Genomic DNA, 22,594 nt, shown 5'->3' on the forward strand with positions numbered 1-22,594 from the left:
GGTGAGAGAGGTGAAGTGGGGGTTTGTGTGTTACAATATTCAGGAACTTTTAAAGGATTTTTCCAGCACAATGAGAGGATTCTCCAGATGGCTCTGGATGCAATTTGATTTCTTAAAACACTTCCTAAATGTTTGGTAAACCAGAACAGGGAACTGAGGGGCATTGCAGGGTCTTTTAACATGGAAAATATTTATTTGTGACCACTGTAGCTGGTGTCACCTTCCATAAAGCTGCAGCTCAAACAGAATATTCAGAACAACTTCACAATTGATTTATCCAAAGCAAGAAGGCTCAAGGTGCTGATTATTTTAAGGAATTTTCAGGATATATACTATACTATATTTATATATATTTATATATATATATATATGTATATATATGTGTATATATATATGTATGTATATATATGTATATATATGTATATATATAAAATATTATTATTATTTATAATTATATTATAAATATAATTATAATAATAGAGTATATTCTATAAATATAATGTATCTACTGTATTAATATATTTCATTATAAAATATAATATATATCTATATTATGTATTATAAATATAACTATAGCAATAGTTAATATAATGAATATGAATATAATAATATAAAAATATAATTTATTTATATATCTATATAAGGTATAAGTGAATATATTTTAATATATAGTCTATATAATTTTATATAAAAATTTTATATATTTTATATAAATTTATTTTATATTTATATTTTATAAATATAAATGTATCTTATTATAAAATATAAATATTATCTATTATTATAAAATATAAATATTTTATTTATTTTATATTTTATAAATATTTTATATTTATATTTTATTTTATAAAATTTATATATATTATATATTATATAATTTTATATAAAAATTTTATATATTATATAGACTATATTATAGTTAATATAGATTTTAATATAAATTTTTCTATATATTTATATAGAAGTATATTTGTTTGTATAATATACTTCTATATAAAATATTTATTTCATATATTTTATATACAATATGTAATTATACATATTATACATAATATGTATAATTAATATAATATTAATTTTATATTAATATAATATTAATATACGATTTATATAGATATAATATTTATTTTATAGATTTTATATTTTTTAATATTGGCTTCCCCCGGAAATTCCCATAGCAGAAGGGCTGAATTTGGGTAGGAAATAGGAAATAACTGGGACTGTCCCTGCTGGCTGCTGCCGCTGGAGGCCGCCAGAGCCCTCTGCATTTCCAGAGGGCTCCATCATCATCATCATCATCATCATCATCCCCAGCCATGGCCGGGCTGGGGAGCCCGCACTGCGGGGCTGCATCCCGGGGAGATGCTCCTGCAGTCCGAGGTTTTACCATCCATCTATGGAAATCCCATGGAAAATCTGCATTATTGCTGCAGAAAGGAACGTGTGAGGCATCAGCTCTCGGGGTGGTTTGACAGCTGCACTGTCATGGCTTCGTGATTTTGGGGTTTTTTTTGTTGGACCAAAAATAGTGAAATTGGGAAAATAACCCCCAAAACCTACTTCTGTTAATGATGGGAACATTGAAGGATGCCTCTGCATCAAAAATTTCAGATATTCCCATTTTAGAGAAAAAAGGCTATTCCCAAATAGAGAAAAAAGGCAATAGCAGGGGAGAGATCTTGGTTCCAAGGCCATTAGCACCTGCTGTAAATAAAATCCAGGAACGCCAAGAAACTGAGATTTTATCAGCTCCAAACACGCACTTAATTCCCAAGGCTGAGGCAATACCTCCGTGGGTGATCTGGTATTTTCTCCCCTCTCAGAATTGCCTGACAAAAGTTTCCCCCAGGCAGTGATGCTGGAGCAGTTGGGCTTTGCTTGTTTAAATGGTAATTAAGGTTTAAACTGATATCAGACACCGAGCAGGGGAAAAACAGGAGCTGTGCTGCTCAGGCTCCAAAAAAATGAGTGTTTGCAAATAGTGAGGTTAAAAAGCCTGGTTAGTGTTCAGTTGAAAGCTAAGTTGGAATTATTGTAGAGCCAAAATTCAGATTTTTTTTTTTTTCAATTTGAAATAGGCTTCCCTAAAGCTCAGCCCAGCAGAGTTTTCATGGTGCTGCTCAAGCTGTGCTTGCAAAGTTTGCAACCAAACTAACCAAGAATCAAACGTGAAAATGGGATTTAAAGCTTTAATAAGTAGTTTTAAATTTAAAACTTAAATTAAAATTTAAGTTTTAAATCAACCAGTGTTTTATTTTACAAAAGTGAGGGAAAATCTCCCTATTAAACATTGTTATCCCTAAAAACCTTCCAATTTTTATAAATCACAAAGCATAAAGAATAAATTTTGGCTTTTTTATGATGATATTTTACTACAACCTCCAAGCTGTGTGAGCCCCCAGATCTCCACAATGATGCTGAATTAAAGCAATATAATTCCAATTTCTCATCACTGTAAAGCAATAAACAACAGAAACCTTTCTATATAAACAATATTGATGTTCACCTTGTAAATAACAATGTACTGAAAAATTCTGGGGTGAAAAGGAGAAATTCCCCTTCTTTGATGATGTAAATTTGTTTTGCTGATGGTTTCTTGTGGTTTCTGGGTGATTTCAAGTTCAAGTAAATTCTGTCACCACTTCCTGCTGCTAACCTCGTCCAGATCTGTTAAATTCAGAGTTTTTAGCACTGGGGAGAGGGGCTGAAAATCTGGAGTTTTGCTCTTTGCTGCAGGATGGGGAAGGCAGGAGGTTACCTGAGAAAAGAAGAAGCTTCAAGTGAGTTTTCAAAGCAGCTGTCTAAAGATAACACAATTAAATTAAAAAAAAATAGCAACTTTCCTCTTTATTGGGTGTATTTAATAGCTGCTAACCAGCCTGGTGCTTGAATCTTTGTTAGCAGCATGTTTAAATTGTGCACAGGGGGTGAAAAAAATGTCATTATTGTTGAAAATCTGGTTGTGGGATTCCTCACCCAGCTGCTTCAGTGATGTGATCACAGGGCTGGGCTTGGCTTGTGTGGAAGGAAAATAATTTCTAGCAGGAGCTAGGATGTTGTTTTACCCACAAAAATTATCAGAATTAATGGAAATATTGCCTGTATTATTCCATGTATTTAACATTTGAACCAGAATATTGCTCTTATTACCAATTCTGCAATCAAATATCATTAAGAATTTCCTTAAGCAAGAGAAAGTTAGAACAAAAATAATCTCATAAAACAAATATATTTCAGCCCTGAAGGTGCAGAACTTTAATCATGGATGTGAAAAATGGACAGATAGAAAATTTAAATATTTTTAATATTGGAAATGTCCAGGGGATGATGGGAAGAGTCCCTGCCCATGTCAGGGGCGGAATGGGATGGATTTTAAGGTCCCCTCCACCCCAAACCCTTCTAGGATTATTAAACCTGTACTTTATACACTGAATTATTGTTATTAGGGAATAAAAACAGGGAGAAGCCTTCAGCTGCCCTGAGCTCTGGGTGCTGCTGTGTTAATTACAGAGCTATGAGGGGATGGATTTAATTGGGGTTTGCTGAGGGTGTGAGCACGCCTGCAGCTGCTGGGGCACAAATCTGCTGGAAAAATTCATGGATGGAGATTTCCAGGAGAAATAGGGAATATCCTCAGTTCTGCTGTTAGCCCTGAGGCCTGGTGGAGAAGCTGGGTTGGTATTGGTGAATTTGGGGGGTTAATATTGGTGAATTTTGGGGTTAGTACTGGTGGGGCTTGGGATTAATATTGGTGGATTTTGGGGTAAGTACTGGTGGCTTTTGGGGTTAATATTGATGAACTTTGAGCTTAGCATTGGTGGATTTTGGGGGTTATTATTGGTGAATTTTGAGGTTAGTACCGCTACTTTTTGGTGTTAATATTGGTGGATTTTTGGGGTTAATAATGATTGTTTTTGGGGTTAATACTGGTGATTTTGGGGTTAATAATGATGAATTTTGAGATTAGTACTGGTGGATTTTGAGGTTAATATTGATGGATTTTGGGGTTTGCACTGGTAGATTTTGGGCTTAATATTGGTGAATTTTGGGGTTAGTACTGGTGGATTTTTGGGGTTCAATTCGTGCATTTTGTGTCTCTGCTCTGCCGCTGCTCCCCCACCCCCGGGGCCAACCCCAGCGCCCACCCCGCGCACCAGACACCGCTAATTACGGCCGTTCATTAACGCGCGCTAATTACCTGCGCGGGGAAAGACGGAAATACCGCACAGCCATGGGCCAGTGACCGCAGCCGCCCCTTTCCCTGCGCCGTGACCCCGAAACCCGGGACCCCCGGGGCCGCGCATCCTGCGCGCATCCCCGCGGGAGGTGCGGCGCCTTTAAGAGCCCGCGCCGTGTTTGTTGTGCGGCCGCGCGAGCCGCGCTCCCATTGGCTGCGGCCGCGCGAGCTGCGCTCCCATTGGCTGCGCCCGCCGCAGCCGCTGCGTGCGGGCCCGCCGGTGCGCGCGGGAGGGGCGGGAGCGCCGCGTCCTGAATGGCTGGGCAAAAATGGGCTGCGGCCGGCGGCAGCCAATCTTCAGCGTGTTGCTATGTGCCGGCGGGCGCTGATTGGTTAGAGTTGATGTCGCTCAGCGCGGACAGGGTATAAGGGGGAGGGAGCAGGCGGTGGACGGGGGAGGCGCTGCGGGCTCTGTGCGCGTCGGCGGCCGCCGCGCTCGGTCCGCGCCGGGACGCGCTCGGTGCGGCCGCGGTGAGTGAGGGCGGCACGGAGAGCGTGAGGGCGTGAGGGGCGAGCGGCCGCCGAGGAGAAGCGTCCTGGCCCGCCCGCGGCGGGGCCGGGGCTGGGCGGCCGCGCGCAGCTGCGCCACAGCCGCGTCTGTGTCCGTGTGTCCCCGCATCCCCCCCTGCACCCGGCCCGCGGCCGCGCGGATCCCGTGGAGCATCCCCGGGGGGCTCCATCACGGCCGCTGGAGGAGATGGGGGAGCCGCCGGTGCTGGCGGTGGGAGAGCCGGGCTGGGCGAGCGGCGGCCTTTGTGTGCGCGGCCGGGCCGGGGATGGAGGCGGGGGGCAACAGGTCCGGCCGGGATGGGCTCGGTGCCACCGGGCCGGGGAGCCGCGAGGAAACACCGGGCGAGGAAGAGGAGGAGGAGGAGTAGCAGAGGTGGTCGTGCCTCGCCACCCATCCGGCTGTGGCGGTGAACGCACCGCAAGCCCTGAGCCCGCGGCTGGCACCGGGCGTGCGGGGGGCTCGGGCCGTGACCCCGCGGAGCTGCCGCAGCTTCCCCGGGGGCTCCGGGCAGGCAGCTCCGTGTGCCAGCGGTGCTGCGAGCCCCTGGAGCCCCGGCTGTGGCTCTGCTGCCATCATCGTGCCCGGGGGGGGCGCAGGGATTGCGGGGCAGCCTGGGGATGCCCTCCCGGGGCTGCTCGGCTGCTCTGCTCAGCTGCTCTGTGCTGCTGCTGTCTCCCCTGATAAGGGTGTAGCAGCTTCCTCTTCTGCAGAGCTCCGCCGAGGGCCAGGGCTGAGGGTGAAATGGTAACGGGGTTCTGCATCTCCATAGAGACTTCTAGGTTTGATCCAGAAAAGTTCGAGGTGACAGAAGTAGCGCTGGGTCCATAGCTTCAGGTTTTAATGCTGATTTTTGAAGTCCAGCTGATTTGAAACGGTTCTGTTTAAAATGTGATTTGAACGGGGTGGGATTTGAAAAGAAGTGGAATCCTCGCAGCCTTAGCCTGCAATTTACTGGAGTGGCTCTGTCCTCACCTTTTCCTGTCTTAGAAAACAGCCAGAGCAAGGCCTGTCAGAGCAGTGTTCCTCGCATGCAGCTGGGCAAGGGCGGGACGGGGCACAGCACCTGCCCTGCCTCCCTCAGCGCCTGCTCCCGGCTCCCGATAAGGATTTTTCCTAATGCGTTTATGGTTCCTTAAAGCTGGGCAGTGCAGGGAGGCCTGTGCTGAGTGAGAGGGTTGTAAACAAGCAGATACTGAGGGGAGCTTGCCTTGTAATCCGTGAGAGGATTCTGCCTGGAAAGGATGTGTTCTGTGACTTCATCCTCGCAGAGCACTCCCTCTGATTCTGCTCAAGATCTCATCGTGTTGGATCCACGCCTCTGGTTCCTTGTAAACATGGTTTGCTGTGTAATAGCAGTGCTGGAACAGGGAATTGGGATGTTCTCCTTTCCTCCCTGGATCCCTGGTTCTTGTTTCCTCCTTCCTCTTGTTTCCTCCTTCCTCTTGTTTCCTCCTGTGTAAAAGTGAGGGCTGGGCTTTGAAGCTGAGGTTGGGAATGCTGTAGGCAGGGCAGAGACATTGTTTTCATCTGATGGAGATGTCAAGTGCTTCTCTTATTTATTTATTATTTTAGCTTTCTTTGCAGGTGTGTCTTTCCCAGTGCTAGGATTGGAATAACTGGCAAAACAGTCCTTGAGCTCCCTCGTGTCCTCTGGATCCATAGATTGTGAATAAATTATTTCCTTTCCTTGCTGCTTGGTGCGTGCGGTTGAGTCAGGGTTGTGTTGAAGAAGACAGCATCCCTACCTGTAAATCCACATTCCCTCAAAGGCTCCTTGACTCATGGATTGAAACCTGTTGCTGAGAGAGAGAGAGAATTTAATTAAGGAACTGGTCACTCTGGTGTAGGTCCTGGTTGGCAGCTCAGAAAGTTGGGACCTCCTTCATCTGCTGTGGCACTACAAAAGCATTGCAGGGATTGCAGAGGAGTAAAAAACCATTTATTTCTTGTTCTTGCATCACAGCCTTGCCTTTGCCTGCGTTTGTGGAAGAAGAGACACCAATAAAGCCAGGCTTTCATTGGGCTTTGGTCATTAGCTGGCAGAGCTTTGTTTGCTTGAGCTTAAGCAGAGTCTTCATTAGAGGTCAGCTGGGGAGTGCTGGAGCACAGGGATCACAGAGTGGAGTCAGGAATGAGGAAATTGAGAGTTCAGTTCCCTGGGCTGTTCTGAAGCTGATCAGGATGCCCAAGATGCAGCAGAGTGTGTTCATTGCTTGGAAACCAGGATACACAGCTGTCTTTTTCCACTCTTTGATAGACACCTGTGAGTTGGTCCTTCAGGATGTTCCCTCTTTTCTGTGCCTGTTTGTTTGCAGGTCTTGTGTTTCAGATCCAGCCACAATAACTAATGGCTGAGGACAGGTTTCCTTTTCCTTCCAGTCCATGGAAGAGAGGGGCTATTCTGACCCAAAGATTTTTAATTTCTTTAGTACAGATCTGCAGCTGCTAAATCAGTGTCTGTTGGCTGCGTGATGCTGGTTGAGAATGTGGATTTCTTGTAGTTTGTCTTTTTGGGGAGAATAAAACCACAGTTATCTGGGAGTGCTGTGCCCTGGACCTGAATCCTGTTCCCTGTACCCCCACTGATGCCTGGTCCTCATCTCCCTGGATTTTGGCAGTGGGTTATCTCCCACTCTGCTTTCTGCCATGTCATTTTGCCTTTTTGTCCCCGTTTGTTAGGCTCTGTGGCTGTCCTGCTGCACAGAAACTGAGTGTTCCTGATTCTTCTCCTTCTCTGCAATCTTTTACTGGACAGCCACATCTTCCAGCCTGCCTGGGAGCTTTTCCACCCTCTGCTGTGGGATGTGTTGGCCATGGGGAGCAGCTCCGGCTCCGGAAGCCTCACTGGACTGGCCAAGCCACTTAAGGCTGCAGGAAATAACATAATTAATGAGACTTAGTTCTCCCTCATCTCGCACCTGACAATCTCAAGTCACTTGACAATGCTAATTAAAGCTAATCACGCTCCCCTGTTTTTAGTAAATAGCTATTATCCCTGCTTCACTCTTGCTTTAACAAATGATAGTGCCAGGCTCTGTGAGTCACTGGGAGTTGTGGGAATGCAGACTGGTGGAGCTGCCTTCCGGTCTCCTCACCAACAGGTCCATCTAGAGATTGGTTTTTTAACACCTGCTCAGGTGGAGAATGTTAAAATGTGAGCTGTTTTGCTAACTCACAAAAATACATCATTTTAGACTCCTTTTTTTTCCACTGCTGTTGTGACTTGCACGAAACAAAACTCCCGCAGTGGAGCAAAGGCTCCTGAAAGTTCCAAAAGCTGAGGATGCTTTGAATTTGCCCTTCAGAGAAGTTTTTGATGTGCTGAGGGGGAAGGCAGCGTTCTCCTGTTTCACATTGGCACCAGGAGGACAAAACGTAGCGTGGTGTGACCTGGGCATTGCACGGCCCAGCCGTGGAGCTCCAGAAGAAACCTCTGAGGTTTCACTGACGAAATATGGCTGGAGCAAGATGTTACTAAAAACAGACTGCCCAGCATCACAAACAAAAATAAGAGATGGGGTTAATTATTAACCGTGGGGAAATATGAAATCTTCAGGAGAGTCCCAGGAACTCCCAGCTCAGCCGTGCGTCAGTTCTGTCACAGAACTGAGCCAGGTGAGTCAGTTCACCTGCCTTGGCAGGCTGAGAGGATATCCAGGAGGAACTAATGACAAAACCTGGCAAGGTAACAGCTGACTTGACCTTCTTAAACCAGATTCGGCTATAAAGTAGCTGCCATGTGAAGATCCAGGCTCTAAATGCTCACCTGACTTTGCCCCCTTGACACACCAGAGGGGAGCGAGAGGGGTTGCGGCTGAGGTGCCTCAGAGCTTGACCCTTGTTAATGCAGGAACTGTTGCATTAAAAGTGTTTCTGGCAGAGGTGGGTCAGGATTCACCATTTTATCCTCAGCTTTACTCAGAATCAGATGTAGCAGGGTAGAAAATAAAGCTGCTGCCTGTCTTGTGACAGATGAGCTGCTGGGCAGAGCAAGGCTGGGTTAAAGATTTCCTGGGAAGAACTCTCTGAACAGGTGGAGTTTGTGGGCAGGTGAAAACTTGGGAATTTGGCAAGGAGAGCTTGTAGTAGTGAGTCATGACAGGCAGCTCTAGCAGACCCTTCTTTAATGTCTTTGAGGATATTGGAGTGATCCTTGCAGTAGATAAATGTTCTCACTGTGTTCCCTGGCTTTATCAGGGAGAAATGGATGATGTGTCCTGCAGACCCAGGTAATTGAATCCTGGTCATACCTAGAGAGGGAGATAATAAAGTGATCTGAGGAGCACCACAGAAAATGCAGTGATGGGAGATTTATTTGGACAGCCAGACTGTTTTGCAATTAAAGCAAATCAAGCTGAGAAGTGGGGATGATGAAAAGCATTTCCATTTTGTCAGTAAATGATCACTTGGATGGCAAGAGCTTTTCCTCTCTGCCTTTAGTTCACGTTGGTGCTGTAATAAGGCAGGGGTCTTGTTTCATTTTGTAGAACTGTGTCTGTGTGAGTGCGTGCAGAGTCCTTGTCTGGGGCTCCAGGTGTGACCTTCAAGGTCCAGCACAGGGGTGGCTCTGAAACAGAGGAGCTGCAGCTCAGCGGATTCAGCTGCAGCGCTCTTACCCCTTCCTGGGGCTGCTGGGGCTTTGCAAAATGCAGAGGAGGAAATGGAGTCACTTGTGTGTTAAATTAGCCCAGGCTGCAGCTTTTATTTGTGGCACGAGTGGGATTTGCTGGTGGGAGCAGACGGAAGCGCCGCCTGGTTCGGCATCGCTGCTTCTCCAGGAGATTTCTCCTGCTGTGCTCGGCACCTCTGGAGTGGCCTCTGCTGGAGCTGGGCCCTGGGTTTGGCTGGAAGGAGCTGGAGGTGGGCAGCTCACAGCTGTAATCTCGCCCTGCTGCTCCTTATCAGCAGCACAGGCTCTTCTGCATTGCAAAGATATCGCTGCCAGGCAACTGGGGAGAGTGGGAAGAGAATTCAGCCAGAGGTGTCAGTCATTGCTTGGAGAGGCTGAATCCTGCAGTCCCTGCTCCTGGCGTTTCAGAGGCAGGCCTGGAAAAAGTAATAAATTATAATCTTTCAATAATACCTTTAAATAAAAAAAAAAAGGTTTAAAGAATCCTTCTGTAATAAACCATTGAGCCAGGTGATGTCTGTCCTAGCTTGTGCCCTGCCTTTTTGAGATGAAATTGGAAAGGAAAGGCTTTGATTAAAATATCCAGGATTGTTTCCTTTCCCTGCCTTCCCAGTGCTGTCTGATGGTGCTTTGGGTTGTGGGGAGAGATGAGTGAGCAGTTCTGACACTGAAAGCTCCAAGCCCAGCCTTAGGCTGTAAAGAAACTCAGAAAATTCTCATTGTCCCCTGCTCTCTGTAGTCAGGAGCCAGAAAGAAGCACCTCTGCATGATCTTCACTGAGTTATTTTAACCTGGTCTTTCCCTTTCCAGCTGGCTGAGTGCTGTAATTCACACAAGGATTCCTGCTTGGAATGCGGGAGCCTTTTGAACTTGCTTCTTGCATTTGAGAACCTGAAAATGCACTGGTGTGGGTTATTTTAATGATTGAAACTTTTAAATTTGATTTAATCTCCAAAGTGACAGAACCTAAAATAAGGATTTTAAAATGTTTTTTAATGTTAATAAGTTTAATAGGTTTTTACTGGGTTACAGTGACAAAGCTACACAGACTTAAAACAAAATTCTAACCTGAAGTGAGTTTTAAAATTTGCTCTTTGTTCCTTTTCGGTTTCACCTCATTTCCCTGTACTTTGCAGGCGACCTTTAGGGGAAGCCTGTCCATCAGAGACACCCGGGAGGGGGGGGGAGGTTTGCTGTGGGGTGCTGTATCTATTTATCTATTTTTGACCAGAACAATTGTGATAGACACAGAGTGATGATCTTTGCGAGGTGATTCCCGGAGCCGGGGTTGGTGCCGGGGCTGTTCTGCCGGGGCTGTGGTGCCGGGGTTGGTGCCGGGGTTGGTGCCGGGGCTGTGGTGCCGGGGCTGTGGTGCCGGGGTTGGTGCCGGGGTTGGTGCCGGGGCTGTTCTGTCGGGGTTGGTGCCGGGGTTGGGGTGCCGGGGTTGGGGTGCCGGGGTTGGGGTGCCGGGGTTGGGGTGCCGGGGTTGGGGTGCCGGGGCTGTTCTGCCGGGGCTGTTCTGCCGGGGCTGTTCTGCCGGGGTTGGTGCCGGGGTTGGTGCCGGGGTTGGTGCCGGGGCTGTGGTGCCGGGGCTGTTCTGTCGGGGTTGGTGCCGGGCTTGGTGCCGGGGCTGTTCTGTCGGGGTTGGTGCCGGGCTGGCCGTGCAATGTGGAGCGCGGCAGGTGCAGCAGGGCTGGCGTCCTGCCCGTCCCGGCTTCCCTGGGGCCGGCCGGACAGGCTGGGATTGCCTCCTGCTGCAGCTCTTCCCCATGCCCTCTAGTGGTGCCTTTCCTGGCAGGTGTCTGCAGTGCTGTTTGCCGTCAGCATCGCCCTCATCCGTCCCTCCATCCCCTTTTCCCCGTGAAGTGAGTGCTTCCTCACGGTGATGAAGAGATCTCACTTGCTGGGAGGCACCCGGAGGAGGAGAAGGGGTTAAATGTTATTATTTGTGTTGTGGTTATGTCCATGCAGCCGGTAAAAGTCAGTGCAGAGGGTTCCTGCTGGCTGTTTTCCACCTTTTCTCATGTTCTTTTCCTGCTTGCAGGGTTTGGAGGATGGGCTGAGGTGTTGGAGAAGGACACTGAGGAGTCAGTGCTGAGCTCTTTGCAGTGTCACCTCAGGCAGGGTTTGAAACTGGTGCATTTCAGAAACTTGATGCTGAAGGAGTGAAGCACATTGTGTTCACCCATCTGCTGTTTCAGCTCCTTTCTTGGCTTCCCCTTGTGTTGTTCCCTGGTTAAACTCAGGATGTTCATCCTTCCTCAAGGTACCTCCCACCCTCCCTCCCACCTTCAGACGATCTGCTGCATCTTTCCCAGAGCTGTGGATCTCCAGAACTGCCCCAAACCAGGATATTTTGTCACCATCAGAGCATGAAATGCTCCTTTAGCAGTGCCAGGTGTCCCTGAGTGTCCAACACCTGCCTCTGGTAACTCCTGTGCCATAGGGAAGCAGAGCAGGGCATCAAACCCCAGCTCCAATTAGAGACCAGCCTTCCTCCAAGCTGCATTAAGGAGTGTTAAGGCAGTTTTTTGTCAAGAAAACCCTGGTAAATGGCTGTATTTACCTCGAGAATTTTCTTAGAATCCTGCTCAGAGCCTGGAGCAAGCCAGCTTAGGCACAGAAAACTCTCCAAACCCAATTCCTCTTGTGTTCTCCTTGCTCTGGAAATCAGCACATCTCAGACTCTTTCTGTATCAATGAAAGAGACCCACCAAAGGAGAAAGGTTGGGTTTCCAAATATCTGGATTATTTCAGAGCTGCTGCAAGCAGCCTTCAGTAGCATTTGCTATATTCTAATAAGTATTTCACAGGCTGAAGTTTATCTTAAAATTGAATAAATCATAAAAAAAAAAAACCAAACTCTCAGCCCAAACAAACCTGTTGTTTGTCCTGCCACGATGAACATTTGCATCTGAGCTGCATTGCAAATGGGTTTTATTCAAAATCAGGCTTGAGTGTGATGGTTTTGTTCCCTGGCATATGGGCTTGTACGTGCAGTGGCCTTGTCTGGCAAGTGCTTGGCACAGACTTCCTCCCCTTTTTTTGTGTTTCCTGAATTGCTGAGAGCTTTGTGTGGGAAGTGGGTGTTGGACACCCACAGGTGGAGGGTGGATTCTGAACCAAAGTTGCCCAAATGGCAAAACGTGTGTGGTGGTTTTTCCATCAGGAAGCTGATACCTGCTCAGAGCTCAGCAGGACAGCCCAGCAAAACATGCAGCTGATTTTCCCACTGATAACCTACAATAAATGATGTTGCAAGTTTGGTATTTTTTCTTTAGAATCCCTTCCTTTTGTCTAAATCAGCTTTCTGACTTGGTGGGCATTAATTAATAGGCACAAATTCCTCTTCCATTGAATTGAGTGAGTGCATCCCAGAGATAAATTCCTCTTGAATGAGAAAAGAACAATAATGGATGCTGGTGGTGGTGACAGATACTCATCTCTCTGACAGTGCTGGGCATGATGATAAAGTGAACAAACCTTCTTTTGTTCTTTTTTAAAGTGAGTGCAATGACTCCACTGCTGCCCACTGCCTGGGATGCTGATGAACATGAGCTCATCATTTCTGAAAACCAGAGGCACAGCCCAAATTCATCCTGGTGCCTTTGTTCTGCAGCAGAACAAATGCAGTGTTAGCTGGTAATTGTCTCTTAATTCAAATGTAGTTGTCATTAGGACATGAAAAATCCACGGGGTTGGGTTTTGCATTGCTGGGAGCCACTGAATACATTTCAAAATTGTATTTAAGACAGAAATTGGTCCTTATAAGCTGCTGGCTGTGCTTGTAGAATGTCAGAATGCATTTCCTGTAGGTTTTACCTCCTCTCCCACGCTGGTGAGGACAGAGTTCTTGGTAGACAATGCACGTGTGGTCAGACTGTGTCCAAGTGGTGTCTTGATGAATTATAGCTGAGCTTATCTGAAGTTTTTATTCAAGATATTTTCTTAACAAGGCTTCCCACCAAGATCTTGGCTCACAAACCTTTATTCTCTGCCCTGCCTGAAGCAGAGAGATGGAGTTTGCCTTCTCAGCACAGCCCTGAGAACAGGAATTGCAGTTCCTCTGATACCATCTCGCCTGAATATTTTTTTTTGGTCTGCTTTTAAAAGGTCAAATGTTTTTTGCTGATGTTCAGTGTGTTATGAGGTCAAATAAATGAATGCTCATGAGCTGCTTTTGCAGAAAGCTGTGTGCAGCAGATAATTCCTGTGTGTGTGTTCATTGCTCTGTCAGACAAATGCAGCTGTAGGATTTCCTGCTTTATTCATTGTTCTGGAGCATTGATGCTTAGCAGGTCTGGACAGAGGGGTCAGCAAGCAGCAAATTAAAGGATTGCTGGGATATTGTTCTGGTTGGGGTTTATTTATCTCCCCACTGGGCTCTGGGGGTGCCTGGGGATTTCCTTCTCATGGGGAAGGGAAGGTTTGCCATGGCAGGATGGAGGTGGTAAAAGTGGTGATTGATTATTTTACTGATCCATGCTGAAGTGGAGGTGAGAGGGGGCTGCACTATTTCATTACAAATCAAGCCTGAGGTTTAGGCACAATCTGGGTTTTCATTCAGGAATCAGCTGAAGTGATTGCCACTCCTTCCTTGTGCTTTCCTCCAGGGATCCAGCTGCATTTGGCCCCAGGAAGGGCACAGTCGTTCTCCTGCTTCCCTGGAGCCTCACAGACTGCAGATTCTGGGATCCCTTAGGGCTGGGATAAAACACATCAGCTGCTCAATCTGGGCCCTGGAATTTGGGGATGGTTTTGTAGCAGCTGAAAATGAGGATTTTCTGCTTTGGTTTACATCTGGTTTCTGCCCTGTTGCTAATTTAGGCTGCTGTCCTTGAGTGCTTCTCACCTTGGATGGGAAAACAATGCTGACTAATGCAGAACTCAGTTCTGACAAAATTCAGGTGCACACAAAGAACTGGGGCAGGATACAGGTGAAGACTGATTTATCTTCCTTCTCTGATGAGTGTAAAAGACAAATCTTGCTGAAATCCAGAGCTGCAGCTGTGGAGCAAACAGTGCCCAGTCCTTATCAAGTGGGCAGGTAAATCCCTGGCAAAACCTCATTTGGACTGGACAGGAGAGGGGTGAGCTCCTCACAAGCTGGGAAATGGATCCTTCTGTGTCAGGAGGGGTCCTGCTCAGCTGTGGCTGTAACTTAAATTGGAAAAGGTTAATCTGATTAGTTGGTATTTGCAAAAAGCTTTAGGAATGAGCACTGCTGTGGAAGTGCTGACTGCTATGATCATGATGGAGATGCTTTATCAGCAGCTTGCCTGATGAGCAAGATGCTTTTTTTTTCCCCATTTGACTGTGAGGGAGCTGCCTCCTGGAGAGCAGAGGAAAAATATTTCAGAAAAAAAAAAAAAAGAAGAAAATTGGGTCTCTTGTTGTTTTACAGGATTCTGCCTCCTGTTGAGCTCTGTGTGAATGGCTTCACACTGATAGACAGGAGCTTTTGGGTAGGGATCACCCAAAAATCCTTCCCTGTGAGGGTGGGGAGGCCTGGCACAGGCTGCCCCATCCCTGGAGGTGTCCAAGCCAGGCTGGACAGAGCTCTGGACCCTCTGGGACAATGTCCATGGCTTGGATACCTTGAATCTGCTTTACCAACCCTGGCAAGGCTTGGGGAAGTGTTGGAGGCAGGGTTCTCCTGGATGCCTGAGATGTTATTCCTTGTTTTCTTTATTTTGGGGGTGAAGCTGATGTTGTTCCACGTTTGACCCACAAAGTGCAGGCTCAGAAACTGAGCAGAATCACATGTTTTATGGCAAGGAAAATCCTCCTGGGAGGAGCAGCCAGAGTTCATGATTAATTTGCAGAGCGCGCATGCACGCCATGGATCCGGGAGGGAGGGAGAGAGGGAGGGGAGCTGCTTCTGCTTCCTTTGTGCTTTTCCATCCTCAAAAGGAACACTTGTAGCTGTAAGACTTTTATAGGTGTGGGATCTGAAAACTCCATTCCTGCCAACAAAAAGAGACCCAGAGTTGAGCTGCCTTGCAGGTGCTGTTGGATGTTGGAGTGTAAAATGGTGTTTCCATCCTGAATGGGGTTTTTAACTGTCTCTTGCTATCAGGAGTAGTCTTCAGAGGCTGTGCCTTGCTTTGGCTGCTGTCAGATGTTCAGGTTAAAAAAATTAAAATACTGGAGTGCAGTTTATAGAGTAGCTTCTGCCTTCAGAGCTTACAGGGATTTCTAAAGGAGAGTGTAATGAAGGAATCCTGCATTTCCCATGGGGAAAGTAGGGCAGAATGGAGAGAAAAACTGGTTTGGTGACTCATGGCCTTAGAAAACCCATGTCCAGCTCTCATTTTTCCCATGGGGTGTCACAGCAGTGAGTCAGGCAGGGGACAGGGGGCTGGCTCTGCTCCCCACTTTCTCCCTGGCGGGGTGGGAATCACCTCCACTCCTCTGCAGGCACTTCCAGAGCCACGAGGTGCTGGAAGAATGGTGCAGATAAGAGCAGCAGGGAGGTGTGAGGGCAGCCAGCAAGTGAATAAAGAGCTGTGCTGCTGATCTAATCCCCAGGCATCGCTCCTGTCTCCTAAATCCAGCCCTAAATCCCCTTGTGGGCTGCGAGCTGAGTGTTGTGTCTGCTTTCCACCGCAGGTTTCTGTGCAATCCCCTGCTTCCAGTGCCCAAATCCCTTCGTCTGGAGCATCACCAGCGTGTGGAGCCTGCCCCACACACCCCATCCCAGCCAAGCCACGGCCTTTACCTGCGTGTTCCGCTGTTTCCCGTGCGACCCCTCCTGCGGGAGCGCCTCCTGGGCCACCCCCGACTTCAGCCAGCGCTCCGTGGCTCCAATGGTGAAGATGACAAGGTCCAAGACTTTCCAGGCATATCTGCCTTCCTGCCACAGGACCTACAGCTGCATCCACTGCAGGGCTCACCTGGCCAACCACGATGAGCTCATCTCCAAGGTAGGGGCTCCCTGGAGCTGATGGTTCCCTCACGTTGTGCCAGCACCTTTCTCATCACAGCAAGGCACATCTTCCCAAGAATGTTTCTGAGATTCACATCCTCTGAACCTCAGAGAAAGAAAAAAAAATTCTTATCTCATTTGCTGTGCCTGTGTTTGTGCAAAAGTAGAATGCAGTATGGAGTGATGGTGTTTTGGTTCCTTGGTTCGGGGCCGAGTGTGCAGCCCCACATTTCTCTTCACAGAGAAAAAGCAAGGCACAGTTCTTCCCAAGAATATTTCTGAGATTCACATTCTCTGAACCTCAGATAAAGGAAAAACAATTATTATTTGCTGTGCCTGTGTTTGTGCAAAAGTAGAATGCAATATGGAGATTGTTTACCCACAGTGATGGTGTTTTGGTTCCTTGGCCTGTCAGGGCCAAGTGTGCAGCCCCACGTTTCTCTTCACAGAGAAAAGCAAGGCACAGTTCTTCCCAGGAATATTTCTGAGATTCGCATTCTCTGAACCTCAGAGAAAGGAAAACCAATTCTTATCATTTGCTGTGCCTGTGTTTGTGCAAAACTAGAATGCAATATGGAGGTTGTTTCCCCACAGTGATGGTGTTTTGGTTCCTTGGGTCAGGGCCGAGTGTGTAGCCCCACATTTCTCTTCACAGAGAAAAGCAAGGCACAATTCTTCCCAGGAATATTCTTATCTCATTGCTATGCCTGTGTTTGTGCAAAAGTAGAATGCACTATGGAGATTGGTTACCCACAGTGATGATTTTTGGTTCCTTGGCCTGTCAGGGCCAGGCGTGTGTGTGTGTGTGTCAGGACTGAGGGTGACAGTCACGAGATTCTGTGCAGTGTGTGCAGAGCTGAGTGCTTGGCAGAATCAGTTTACATGTAATGTAATATAATGTAATATAGTATAGAATCATACAGTATAATAAAGTAATTAATTAGCCTTCTGATAAGATGGAGTCAGATGCATCATTTCTCCCTGCAAATACTACAACATTGCACATCAGTGGCTGTGGAAGTGCTTGGCCTTGCCCAGCTGCCTTTTTCCTTGGAAAATGGGCTCTCAGCCCAAAGGATCTGCTTGTGAGCTGCTGGTTTTGTGTTAAGTGCTTGGGGTCTTCACCATGCTCACAAGTGTGCTGATCTCTCCTCTCTCATGACCAGGGAATGGCTTGAGCTGAGTCAGGGCAGGTTTAGTTGGTGTTAGGAAAAGGTTTTCATCCCCAGGGTGCTGGAACACTGAAAGGGGCTCCCCATGGTTTGGTCTCAGGCACAGGGTGGGATTGTTGAGGTGTCCTGTGCTGGGGTTGGGCTCAGTGATCCTGATCAGTCCCTTCCAGCTCCTGAGGGATGTTGGGATAAGCTAAATTCAAAGCTCTCAGACCAGTAAGAGTGTTTTGATGCAGAAGGAGCAGGCCAGTGAGAGGAGCCTGTTCTGAAGTGGGAGAATGAAACCTTCCCAGTGTGTGCTGGAGCCTGGCTGTGGTCAGCTCCCAGGGCTCAGCTGCCTTGGAATAACTGTTCCATCAAGTTTGTTCAGCTTATAAAATCTGTGCTCAGAAAAAACAGCCGCAGCCAGAGATGTGTGAGCTGGGCTGAGTGGAAATGGTGCTGTGAGCTCTGTGTGTGCAGCTGGAATGGTTCAGCTTCTTGGATCACCAGGGACAGAGGGGCTGTGCCCCTTGGAAAGGGGTTTGAAGTGTAAATGCAGCAGCATCTGTGCCCTGGAGGTGAAATTGCTTCACCTTTGGGCCAGCTGGGTGACTCCAGGCTCCTGTGCCCAGTTGGGATGGGGCAGTGACTCCCTGGATTTTTATTTGGTGCTCTGGATGTTGTGTTGGGATACAGAAAATGCTTTACTGGCTGAGGAAGGACGCTTGTTTTACTTGCTCTTTTTACAGTAGATTAAAGTTTGTGCTCTGCTTTTGTTTCTTGACACAGCTGGTCCCCAGCCAAGGAAAAACAAGGCTGTACATTCCCAGTGCTTTCACCTTTGATGCTTCCTTCCCCTCCTTGTTCCAGGTCCATGCTCCAATGCAGCCAGCTCTGCAGGTTAAGGAGCTCCCACCAGGGCAAATGCCAGTGCTGCCAACTGCTTGGAATTTGAGCTTCTAGCCCAGAAGCTGCCCAGGAATGCTGACTGCTGAAATATGGACAGGAGAGGGGAAGGAGGGAAGCACAATGTGACTTTTGGAAGTGTTAATTCCAGTGTGCTCTGGGATCTGCTCCTTCTAAAAGTTCATTCTAGGCCAAGGTGTGGATTAATAGTTGGGACCACATCGTTGGTGGAACCACCAGCAGGTCATGGAATTTGAATGCAAAGGGTTTGGGGTTTCAGGGTTTGTTTCTCAGGGTTGTAAACATGAATAAAAACACATTCTTTGTACAATTGGAAACCTTATAAAAGTAGTTGTGCAATCGTGGCTTGTACAAATGGTGTTTGACAGAAGAGAAGGGCAGTCCCTGCCTCAAGGGGCTCCCAAATGTAGAGGAACTTTCCCAGGCAAACTGAAATAGTGGCTTTTTTATCTGTTTGAGCTCAGTTTGCAGAAGGGCTCCGGGAGATGTTTCAGTCCTTTCATCACAGCCTTGTGTTCACATCCCTGAAGCAGGCACTGCAGTTGCTGTGCTGGTTTCCCACATGGAAACGTGGCAGAGGAAAAGGGAGGAACAGGGGTGGAAAAGGGAGTGGGAGACTCTGCAAAAACGGGAGCAGCTGCAGCTCATGGTGAACCTGACTGTGCCATGGGATCCAAGCAGCCCCAGTGACTCCATCCTTGGAAGCATTCCCCACCAAACAGGCTTTTATGTAACAGCAGGGTGCTGGTGACTTGCCTCCATGAAATGAATTCCTGTGCTCCTTTTGCCCCAGCTGTGCAGAGACCACAGCAGAGCTGGGCTGCTCTGCACTCCAGGAGCTTTTTAGCTCCTCTGGATGCTCACAAGTTGCAGCCCTGGCTGTGGAGCTGTTGGATGAAACACAACTGGAGCTGAATCCCAGGATTGTTCTTGTTTCATTCCCTCTCCATCTCCCAAGTTTCCCCTCTCAGCCCTTCAGCACCAGCGTTAACTTAACTCTGGCTTCAAAGTGTTTTTGCCAGCACCAGGTATCCAAAACTCCTGGACAAATGTGCCTTGGCAGAACAGGTTTTGCTCCTTCTCTACTTCAGGAAAACCTTGTGCTTTAAAAGGGGTAGAAGGTTTCTCAATAAACCTTTGCTATTTAAAGGAAACAATCGATGCTGAGGCTTTTAAGAAAATCCAAAGCTGTTACATGAAGCCAGTTACCAAAATGTTGCTTACTTGGCCTTTTATCTCCTGCAGCCTGAGGGAGAAAGTGGTTTAGTGTGTCTGATTTTGTAACAGGATCTAAATTGTAGGTTGGACTGTCTGGCCAAGAAAGGCCTTATTGACTTAGGAAATATTAAGGTGATCAGATAAATTGGGTGGAGTGAGTAGTTTTCCTTTCTGTGTTCCTTTGGTGTCTGGCTTAGCATGAGTGGAGGTTCTTGTTCCCTTGGAGCAATGCATCATTTAAAAGGCTGTGCCAAATTTAGTACATACTCTTGTTTCACTGCTTTTTCCAGTGCATAAGTGGGCTGAGACTTTGGGAACTCAACCCTGCCCTGCAACAGATTCCTGTGTGACCTTGAGGAAGTCACTGGATGTCTTTGTTCCTCCTTTTCCCCACCTGAAAAATGCTGCTTGGAGGGTTTTGGAGCAGGTCCTGTCTGCTCCTCCAAATTAGTACAGGCTGTCCCAATCCTCTTTGGTTTTAATGTAAAAACAAAATCACCGTGCCAGGCAACCGTACTTAAAAATCACATTTCAATGCCAAAAAAATAAGTGAAAGGTACTTCTTGTTACAGGCACAACATCCCATGGCTTTTGGAATGTTTGAGAAAAATATATATTCCATCATCAGTGTCTCCAGGAAGGAGACACAGGAGTTTTTCTTTTCCATCATTTTCTGTTGGGGCCTGTGGGGAGCAGCCAACAAAATAGACATTTACCAAGTAAAGTTAAACAAAGTTCTCAGACTGGCAGGGGTGATGCTGATTTCTACCTACTCTGAGTTATTTCAGCTCTTTCTGTTGGAATCCACGTGTGCTTGGTGCCCTTAAAGGAGGACGGGAACAAGAGCAGAAAGATCCAGGCCAAAGATGCCACCGAGTGTCTTGGGTGCTGATTTTTTGTGCTATGTGAGCAGTAATTCAGCAGAAATGTCCCTGATTATGGAAATATGTGGAGAATGTCTTGTGGGCGCCCTGCAGTTTCTTTTTTTCCCCTGAATTAACTGTGATCCAACTGCTAAACATTACTCAGTGATGTATCCTCTGAAGTTAGCCCGAGGCTTGCCGGGGAAATTTAATGTTTTCCTTTGATGTCTGCATGGAACCTCAGCTGAACATGAATGGGAAATTCTTCAGCACAAAAGGCTGCAGCTCCTCCAGGCTGAGAATTTAGGAAAAATCCAGGACTCCTGTGTGCCTGACTCTCTCATTTGGGGCCCGGTTGTTAATGAGGGAGCACTTGGAAGCTCTTTTTGATCTTCTCGGCCGGGAGTTGCGATCTTGATCGGGAAAATTCCCTCCCAATCCTTGTGGCCTCTCTTTCCTGGCTGCTGGGGCCTGAGCCTGGTGGTTCTGCAGCTCTTGGGGAGATTTATGGCTCCTTGAAAGCATCAAACTTTGCTCCATCTTGCAGCTGGAGGATCTGAAAAGGATTTGAGGCTTTGGTGCTTCCACAGAAGCTGGGGATGAATTCAGCTGCTTGGGAGCATTGGGGCACCACACACAGGTGAAAGGAGAAGCAGGTTTTGGGGTTTTGGTGAAAGGAGAAGCAGGTTTTGGTTTTTTGGTGAAAGGAGCTGCAGGTTTTGGTTTTTTGGTGAAAGGAGCAGCAGTTTCTGGATTTTTGGTTTTTTGGTGAAAGGAGCAGCAGCTTTTGGTTTTTTGGTGAAAGGAGCAGCAGTTTGGGGTTTTTTGGTGAAAGGAGCAGCAGTTTGGGGTTTTTTGGTGAAAGGAGCAGCAGTTTTGGTTTTTTGGTGAAAGGAGCAGCAGTTTTTGGTTTTTTGGTTTGGCTCTTTGCTTTTTTTTTTTCTTTTATGTGGACAAGGCAGTGTTTAATGTTCTTTAGGGCTCTGCTTCTCAGGAGCCAGCTGATATTTGTAGTTCAGTTCACTTTGAAGATGTGAAGATATTTGCTGGCTGGGGGCAGCGTGCACACAAGGCAGAACAATAAATGTGAAATTACAACGAGGTAATCTTTAACCTAATGGAAAAAGAGGCATTTAATAAGTGCCCAAGACACGTCTGATGAAAATCCTGCATTTCCATCATAGCAAAAACCAGCGTATGAGGTGAGAGGGGTATTCCCTTCTCAAGGGTAAAAAAGCTCTTGGTTTGCATCACACAGGTTTTATTCTTGCTTTAAGGTAGATTTTGTTCCTTCCCAAACATGAATTGAGGTTCCCAGCTCCACAGTAATGAGCTCTTAAGGCCAGGAGGAGCCATCCCATCCTCACCCCTGAGCTCCTCTGTGGGTTTCACCAGGGTTGCAGCAATTCTCTCAGGAAAAGCATTTGGTCTCCATTTGAAGGCTTCAGGAGGGGAAATTCCCTGCTCCCTTTGGTCATCTTTTCCCAGGGGTTAATCATCCTTACTGTTAAAAATCAGAGACTTTGAATTTAGGTTTGTCTGACTTGTGCTTCTTGCCAATGGCCGTTATTTTATTTCTTTTGCTAATAAAATACATCTCCAGCCCCTGCTCTTTGCAGTAACCAAAGTCACTCTTGATCAGTTTTTGGACAGACTTAAAGAGATTCAGCTCTGTCATGGTGCAATCTGATCTTTTCCAGTTTCACATAATTTTTGTGGTTCTCTTCTACATTTTTAGCATTTCAATCTCTTTTTTGGGGATGGAAACAGAGCTGGTCTCATTGTTGCAGCCTCAGACTCTGCAGCAGCATCTTTTCAGCTCCCACATTTCATAATTGCATCAGTCTCAGTGGCTCAGCACTGCACAGAAATCTCCTGTTCATTTATTTGCTGTGAGCTCTTCATGCACCAGATTTACCCATTTTATGCACATTTCTAGAAGCTGTCCAGCAGCTTTTGGATCCTGCTTTCCAGCTCTTGTTCCCTAATGAATTTGCCACTTCCAGGCATTATTCAGAGCTTGCTCTTAATTGCAAATATTGGAGTTCAAGCGGTGAGTGATAAACAGCAAAGCAGCTCCGGGAAAAGTCATTATGAGATTTTTTAGCTCCCATTTCAGTGCTGTG

At 46.8% G+C, this 22,594-nt stretch overlaps 1 protein-coding gene and 1 long non-coding RNA gene across 2 annotated transcripts in view; one reads left to right on the plus strand and one right to left on the minus strand.

The window, feature by feature from the left end:
- Positions 1–2,175: 2,175 nt before the first annotated feature.
- Positions 2,176–4,321, minus strand: LOC118694017 (uncharacterized). Its single transcript, XR_004981364.2, has 2 exons — positions 4,199–4,321; positions 2,176–2,758 (listed from the first exon to the last, which is right to left on the minus strand). It is a non-coding gene; the product is annotated as an uncharacterized LOC118694017 (long non-coding RNA).
- Positions 4,322–4,636: 315 nt separating this feature from the next.
- YPEL2 (yippee like 2) overlaps positions 4,637–22,594 on the plus strand; it is a 33,800-nt gene continuing 15,842 nt past the window's right edge. Inside the window, exons 1-2 of the mRNA XM_036394969.1 lie at positions 4,637–4,708; positions 15,991–16,304. Of these exons, the coding sequence (XP_036250862.1) occupies positions 16,188–16,304 (117 nt within the window). The 5' untranslated portion in view covers positions 4,637–4,708; positions 15,991–16,187. The remainder of the gene's footprint in view (positions 4,709–15,990; positions 16,305–22,594) is intronic.

This window comes from Molothrus ater, chromosome 21, assembly GCF_012460135.2.
Source record: "Molothrus ater isolate BHLD 08-10-18 breed brown headed cowbird chromosome 21, BPBGC_Mater_1.1, whole genome shotgun sequence".
Lineage (NCBI taxonomy): Eukaryota > Metazoa > Chordata > Aves > Passeriformes > Icteridae > Molothrus > Molothrus ater.